The 7,957-nt window shown below is 52.9% G+C and overlaps 3 protein-coding genes across 3 annotated transcripts; all 3 read left to right on the top strand.

Moving 5' to 3' along the window:
• Positions 1 to 1,480: 1,480 nt before the first annotated feature.
• On the top strand, positions 1,481 to 2,590 carry KRP23_12589 (bZIP transcription factor 1; the record flags this gene model as incomplete). The annotated part of the gene is made up of 1 exon (XM_067883224.1): positions 1,481 to 2,590. The coding sequence occupies one exon, from the start codon at positions 1,481 to 1,483 to the stop codon at positions 2,588 to 2,590; it is 1,110 nt and encodes a 369-aa protein (XP_067739497.1).
• Positions 2,591 to 4,157: 1,567 nt separating this feature from the next.
• KRP23_12588 (bZIP transcription factor 1) lies at positions 4,158 to 5,267 on the top strand (the record flags this gene model as incomplete). The annotated part of the gene is made up of 1 exon (XM_067883223.1): positions 4,158 to 5,267. The coding sequence occupies one exon, from the start codon at positions 4,158 to 4,160 to the stop codon at positions 5,265 to 5,267; it is 1,110 nt and encodes a 369-aa protein (XP_067739496.1).
• Positions 5,268 to 6,774: 1,507 nt separating this feature from the next.
• On the top strand, positions 6,775 to 7,944 carry KRP23_12587 (bZIP transcription factor 1; the record flags this gene model as incomplete). Its single annotated transcript, XM_067883222.1, has 1 exon — positions 6,775 to 7,944. One exon carries the CDS (start codon positions 6,775 to 6,777, stop codon positions 7,942 to 7,944), a length of 1,170 nt encoding a protein of 389 aa, XP_067739495.1.
• Between the last annotated feature and the right edge of the window lie 13 nt (positions 7,945 to 7,957).

Below are 7,957 nucleotides of genomic sequence, written 5' to 3'. Positions count from 1 at the left end.
TGAAACAGCAAGTGTCACGTCGTCAAGAAGCGTACTGTCTAGGAGCGCCCATCACCACGTCAAAACGCGGCATTTTAGAGAGAGAGAGAGGCAGGTTGATCTATTTAGTTGTTAGTACTTCTAGATGCCTGATTGATCCTTAGCCTGGTTAGCAACGCCGGTTCCTCATTCGAGTGCGGTGGTTGTACGGGGCTTGTCCTTCTTGTAGACTGCTCTCGTGGTGATTCTTCAAAAGCTGCACAGCATAGAAGCAACCAGGTCCCTTCTAGTATCATGTCTGGGCGTCGGCGTTCCCGCTTAGCCAATGCTTTCACTTGTCGAAGCCCTGTTGCCCAGAATTCTTGTGTGCTCTGCTCCAGTTTGATCTCTTCGTGCTGAAAGATGACTCGGTTCCTCTGCATCCATAGCATGGTGATGCAGACGCTGCTCATGATGCGCCATAGCCGTTTCCATTGTGTGACTATCTCTTCTTCCGTGTCTGGATATTCTTTTCTGAGTCTCACCGCTGTCACTGCTGACATTGATGGTGCTTTCCTGTTGGCACAGTTTGCCATCACGAGCTCCAGCTGCTTCCCACTCCATTTTTCCTCCATCCAGTGTCCGATGAGTTTCTGCCAACAGGCTTGTGCCGCTGGGCAGCTCCAAAAGATATGCTCTATCGTTTCTTTGATTCCGTTGCAGCATCAAAACGCGGCATTTTGCCGCGTTCTATGAACTTTTTAGATTTGCATCAACATGCATCAAGACGCGTGTTCACGAAAGGGTTAATAAGCGACATCGTAAACGCTGGCACCACATAATCACCTCCATAATCACACTGGACGCATGTCGAATGGCTATATCATCCCATCGTTATCCATATCTCAGAACGGAGCAGATTGGGAAAACCCTGTGTAACGGTGGCCACCAAACGATTGAGCTCGAGCACGAAACCTTCACAGACTCGCCAAAGCCCAGGACTGCTGCTCACTGTACGAGTGTTGGCTCCTTTTCCACGTTTTTGCCCCACGTAAGTCGCGGGTAATGCTTGGTTTCATTAAAGGTGGAAATAGTACTATTTGGCCTTGTACATGTACACTACAGCGTGATAGAGCCAAATAAGGTTTCTCCGGAGCTACGTGTAGCAATGCCGTATCCCAAATCGGGTGAGCTCTATGTTACTCTGTTTGTGTCTATTACATACAAGGCCAGCCACAGAGCCTTCATAAACGCCGAGACGCTGACATTCCATGACCAATGGAAAGGCCTTGGCTGTGGGCATACCCGTCGCAGCCAGCTGGATGATGCCCCGATGTTCATGCTCCGCGTGGGGCCTGGCAACTAGAATAATCAGTGCACTGCAGTGGTAGTAGCCGTTGCTGGACACCACGTGAGCAGTGAACACCCCACTTGTCAATTAGGCACGCTCCGATCACTCACAATGGAACCTCCCCAATACAACAGCGACTTCCTGGCCAGCAGTATTGCCGCGACCTCGAAGATGGTCGGTCCCCTCTTCACCCGAGGTCACGTGAAGAGAGGGTTTACCAGCACAGATTGGAGGCACACCGCCCGTGTTGCAGAGACCGAGCCAACCGTTCGACTGTCATCTCCGACTGCACCACCCGTGGTGACGCGACGGGTGCCCATGCCAATGCGACTACGGGCTAAGCGTCCGTTCGCTGCGGACCCCCATCGCTATAAGGCTGATCCCACATCAAAACGCCAGCGTAGCCACGGCGAGGGTGTCCATGACTGTGGTGGTGGTGCGTACTTGGTGCCTAACGACGGAAACGTTCAACGGCGTAATCCAAAGCGAGCGGGTCCTGGCGGCAAGCAAACCGCTACCCAACTGGCACATGCTCAGCGCCGGGAGCAGTGTCGCGTCAACCAAGCGCGCTATCGCTCGAGACAAAACGACGCTCTCAAAGAGCTCGAGGAAGTCGTCTCGAGATTGAAGCAAGAGGAGCCATTGCTCGCGCTGCAGCGAGATCGAGCGCTCTACAGCACCAAGCACAGCGTCTTTACCGTCGTGGTGGAGTACTTTCACCTCTTTCGCAACGGACTACGCGCTCCGGCGTCCAGCGTTCAAGGCGAGCCGCGTGATGCGTTCCAGGAGCAAGTCGTCTTTCTACGATCCTCTTTGACTCCTGACGTCATGCTGGGCGAACGCCAAGGCGTGGAAGCACTCATTGAGCAATGGCGGCGGTACTCGACGTATTTTGGCGACTTGTGCTTTCAGCTGGACCACATCACGGAAGTGTCCAAGAACCTCGTCCAAGTCTCAGCGTCGCTCCGGGTGACGGTGACAAACGCAACGTTTGACAACGTGTTCCCGCATCTGCTGGCCGAGGAACGAGGATACCGCAGAGACGGCGAAGAAGACCTCAAGGCAGCCACTCTCGGATCGAAACTGCTCGAACGCCGCCTGCTTCTCCCTTGCAAGCTGTATTTTGAGTGGGACGAAAGTAGCTGCCAGCTCGTGCGCTTAAACATGGACGTGGACTTCCTGGCACCGATCAGCCGCGTGCTGGATTCGCTGGAGGATGCTGCCTACGTTCTGGGCCAGGCCCGTATTTCTGTCGATGGTGCGATTGGCAAGCGCGTATAACCGCAACAAATACAACGACAAGATGTTCACTTGCTTGAGCTCCTGGTCAACGAGAAACGTTCGTAGTCGTGCTGCGACAACTAGATCCTTTCTCGGCCAACACACCTCACTGAACAACCTCGCCAAGGTTGTCATCATATTTTACTCCACGCTCACGTCGGACGTGACGTTTGCAACTTGTCGGTTGCTGCTCATTACGCGTCCTCATCTTTGATCGCGGACACGCCTAACTTTTTGGTGATGGTAAGTGGCCTTCTATTTGATGTTTATGTGTTTTCTATAGAAGCCATATTTGATGTGTATGTTATTCCTATAGAAGCATTTTGATAATGTAAAAGACGCGACTTGATGTCGTTCATCTGTCTTGGTAATGTTGCCTCGGGTTGATCTTGTAGCGTGAAGTTGGCAAGGTATTCCTGTATTGTATCTGGGGTTGTGCTGGGGTTTTGAAAGTTGAATTGTCGGGTCGTGTGTGCTTTCGTCAGCGTCCGAACTGCTTCCAGGTCGGCTTTTGCTGGTGTGCTCCATTGCACAACAAAGAAACGCTGTAACTCGTGGTCCAGTTCCTGGATGGGGCTGTCGCTCATTGTTGTCTCTGGTTTTGCACTGAGGACATTCTGGATTGTTTTATCCACACTGTCAATTCGGAGCTACGTCTTTGGTGCGTCTCCGATTTTCTTGAGTTCTTGGAGCACAGATAAAACCACGATCAGACGCAGCCTTCAAAAACTACAGAACTCTATAGTTATAACGTAACAAAATAGAGAATAGAGAAGCCACTTCTTGTTTTGGCACTGAGCCTCGCATCGTCAACAAGACGCCTTCGTAAGCCTAAGCTTAAGTAACATGTCTTAATAAGCGACATCGTAAACGCTGGCACCACATAATCACCTCCATAATCACACTGGACGCATGTCGAATGGCTATATCATCCCATCGTTATCCATATCTCAGAACGGAGCAGATTGGGAAAACCCTGTGTAACGGTGGCCACCAAACGATTGAGCTCGAGCACGAAACCTTCACAGACTCGCCAAAGCCCAGGACTGCTGCTCACTGTACGAGTGTTGGCTCCTTTTCCACGTTTTTGCCCCACGTAAGTCGCGGGTAATGCTTGGTTTCATTAAAGGTGGAAATAGTACTATTTGGCCTTGTACATGTACACTACAGCGTGGTAGAGCCAAATAAGGTTTCTCCGGAGCTACGTGTAGCAATGCCGTATCCCAAATCGGGTGAGCTCTATGTTACTCTGTTTGTGTCTATTACATACAAGGCCAGCCACAGAGCCTTCATAAACGCCGAGACGCTGACATTCCATGACCAATGGAAAGGCCTTGGCTGTGGTCATACCCGTCGCAGCCAGCTGGATGATGCCCCGATGTTCATGCTCCGCGTGGGGCCTGGCAACTAGAATAATCAGTGCACTGCAGTGGTAGTAGCCGTTGCTGGACACCACGTGAGCAGTGAACACCCCACTTGTCAATTAGGCACGCTCCGATCACTCACAATGGAACCTCCCCAATACAACAGCGACTTCCTGGCCAGCAGTATTGCCGCGACCTCGAAGATGGTCGGTCCCCTCTTCACCCGAGGTCACGTGAAGAGAGGGTTTACCAGCACAGATTGGAGGCACACCGCCCGTGTTGCAGAGACCGAGCCAACCGTTCGACTGTCATCTCCGACTGCACCACCCGTGGTGACGCGACGGGTGCCCATGCCAATGCGACTACGGGCTAAGCGTCCGTTCGCTGCGGACCCCCATCGCTATAAGGCTGATCCCACATCAAAACGCCAGCGTAGCCACGGCGAGGGTGTCCATGACTGTGGTGGTGGTGCGTACTTGGTGCCTAACGACGGAAACGTTCAACGGCGTAATCCAAAGCGAGCGGGTCCTGGCGGCAAGCAAACCGCTACCCAACTGGCACATGCTCAGCGCCGGGAGCAGTGTCGCGTCAACCAAGCGCGCTATCGCTCGAGACAAAACGACGCTCTCAAAGAGCTCGAGGAAGTCGTCTCGAGATTGAAGCAAGAGGAGCCATTGCTCGCGCTGCAGCGAGATCGAGCGCTCTACAGCACCAAGCACAGCGTCTTTACCGTCGTGGTGGAGTACTTTCACCTCTTTCGCAACGGACTACGCGCTCCGGCGTCCAGCGTTCAAGGCGAGCCGCGTGATGCGTTCCAGGAGCAAGTCGTCTTTCTACGATCCTCTTTGACTCCTGACGTCATGCTGGGCGAACGCCAAGGCGTGGAAGCACTCATTGAGCAATGGCGGCGGTACTCGACGTATTTTGGCGACTTGTGCTTTCAGCTGGACCACATCACGGAAGTGTCCAAGAACCTCGTCCAAGTCTCAGCGTCGCTCCGGGTGACGGTGACAAACGCAACGTTTGACAACGTGTTCCCGCATCTGCTGGCCGAGGAACGAGGATACCGCAGAGACGGCGAAGAAGACCTCAAGGCAGCCACTCTCGGATCGAAACTGCTCGAACGCCGCCTGCTTCTCCCTTGCAAGCTGTATTTTGAGTGGGACGAAAGTAGCTGCCAGCTCGTGCGCTTAAACATGGACGTGGACTTCCTGGCACCGATCAGCCGCGTGCTGGATTCGCTGGAGGATGCTGCCTACGTTCTGGGCCAGGCCCGTATTTCTGTCGATGGTGCGATTGGCAAGCGCGTATAACCGCAACAAATACAACGACAAGATGTTCACTTGCTTGAGCTCCTGGTCAACGAGAAACGTTCGTAGTCGTGCTGCGACAACTAGATCCTTTCTCGGCCAACACACCTCACTGAACAACCTCGCCAAGGTTGTCATCATATTTTACTCCACGCTCACGTCGGACGTGACGTTTGCAACTTGTCGGTTGCTGCTCATTACGCGTCCTCATCTTTGATCGCGGACACGCCTAACTTTTTGGTGATGGTAAGTGGCCTTCTATTTGATGTTTATGTGTTTTCTATAGAAGCCATATTTGATGTGTATGTTATTCCTATAGAAGCATTTTGATAATGTAAAAGACGCGACTTGATGTCGTTCATCTGTCTTGGTAATGTTGCCTCGGGTTGATCTTGTAGCGTGAAGTTGGCAAGGTATTCCTGTATTGTATCTGGGGTTGTGCTGGGGTTTTGAAAGTTGAATTGTCGGGTCGTGTGTGCTTTCGTCAGCGTCCGAACTGCTTCCAGGTCGGCTTTTGCTGGTGTGCTCCATTGCACAACAAAGAAACGCTGTAACTCGTGGTCCAGTTCCTGGATGGGGCTGTCGCTCATTGTTGTCTCTGGTTTTGCACTGAGGACATTCTGGATTGTTTTATCCACACTGTCAATTCGGAGCTACGTCTTTGGTGCGTCTCCGATTTTCTTGAGTTCTTGGAGCACAGATAAAACCACGATCAGACGCAGCCTTCAAAAACTACAGAACTCTATAGTTATAACGTAACAAAATAGAGAATAGAGAAGCCACTTCTTGTTTTGGCACTGAGCCTCGCATCGTCAACAAGACGCCTTCGTAAGCCTAAGCTTAAGTAACATGTCTTAATAAGCGACATCGTAAACGCTGGCACCACATAATCACCTCCATAATCACACTGGACGCATGTCGAATGGCTATATCATCCCATCGTTATCCATATCTCAGAACGGAGCAGATTGGGAAAACCCTGTGTAACGGTGGCCACCAAACGATTGAGCTCGAGCACGAAACCTTCACAGACTCGCCAAAGCCCAGGACTGCTGCTCACTGTACGAGTGTTGGCTCCTTTTCCACGTTTTTGCCCCACGTAAGTCGCGGGTAATGCTTGGTTTCATTAAAGGTGGAAATAGTACTATTTGGCCTTGTACATGTACACTACAGCGTGGTAGAGCCAAATAAGGTTTCTCCGGAGCTACGTGTAGCAATGCCGTATCCCAAATCGGGTGAGCTCTATGTTACTCTGTTTGTGTCTATTACATACAAGGCCAGCCACAGAGCCTTCATAAACGCCGAGACGCTGACATTCCATGACCAATGGAAAGGCCTTGGCTGTGGTCATACCCGTCGCAGCCAGCTGGATGATGCCCCGATGTTCATGCTCCGCGTGGGGCCTGGCAACTAGAATAATCAGTGCACTGCAGTGGTAGTAGCCGTTGCTGGACACCACGTGAGCAGTGAACACCCCACTTGTCAATTAGGCACTCTCCGATCACTCACAATGGAACCTCCCCAATACAACAGCGACTTCCTGGCCAGCAGTATTGCCGCGACCTCGAAGATGGTCGGTCCCCTCTTCACCCGAGGTCACGTGAAGAGAGGGTTTACCAGCACAGATTGGAGGCACACCGCCCGTGTTGCAGAGACCGAGCCAACCGTTCGACTGTCATCTCCGACTGCACCACCCGTGGTGACGCGACGGGTGCCCATGCCAATGCGACTACGGGCTAAGCGTCCGTTCGCTGCGGACCCCCATCGCTACAAGGCTGATCCCACATCAAAACGCCAGCGTAGCCACAGCGAGGGTGTCCATGACTGTGGTGGTGGTGCGTACTTGGTGCCTAACGACGGAAACGTTCAACGGCGTAATCCAAAGCGAGCGGGTCCTGGCGGCAAGCAAACCGCTACCCAACTGGCACATGCTCAGCGCCGGGAGCAGTGTCGCGTCAACCAAGCGCGCTATCGCTCGAGACAAAACGACGCTCTCAAAGAGCTCGAGGAAGTCGTCTCGAGATTGAAGCAAGAGGAGCCATTGCTCGCGCTGCAGCGAGATCGAGCGCTCTACAGCACCAAGCACAGCGTCTTTACCGTCGTGGTGGAGTACTTTCACCTCTTTCGCAACGGACTACGCGCTCCGGCGTCCAGCGTTCAAGGCGAGCCGCGTGATGCGTTCCAGGAGCAAGTCGTCTTTCTACGATCCTCTTTGACTCCTGACGTCATGCTGGGCGAACGCCAAGGCGTGGAAGCACTCATTGAGCAATGGCGGCGGTACTCGACGTATTTTGGCGACTTGTGCTTTCAGCTGGACCACATCACGGAAGTGTCCAAGAACCTCGTCCAAGTCTCAGCGTCGCTCCGGGTGACGGTGACAAACGCAACGTTTGACAACGTGTTCCCGCATCTGCTGGCCGAGGAACGAGGATACCGCAGAGACGGCGAAGAAGACCTCAAGGCAGCCACTCTCGGATCGAAACTGCTCGAACGCCGCCTGCTTCTCCCTTGCAAGCTGTATTTTGAGTGGGACGAAAGTAGCTGCCAGCTCGTGCGCTTAAACATGGACGTGGACTTCCTGGCACCGATCAGCCGCGTGCTGGATTCGCTGGAGGATGCTGCCTACGTTCTGGGCCAGGCCCGTATTTCTGTCGATGGTGCGATTGGCAAGCGCGTATAACCGCAACAAATAC

Source organism: Phytophthora ramorum (assembly GCF_020800215.1).
Source record: "Phytophthora ramorum isolate Pr-102 chromosome Unknown Phyram_PR-102_s0015, whole genome shotgun sequence".
NCBI classification, from domain to species: domain Eukaryota; phylum Oomycota; class Peronosporomycetes; order Peronosporales; family Peronosporaceae; genus Phytophthora; species Phytophthora ramorum.
This window is presented reverse-complemented; position numbering and strand designations above follow the sequence as displayed.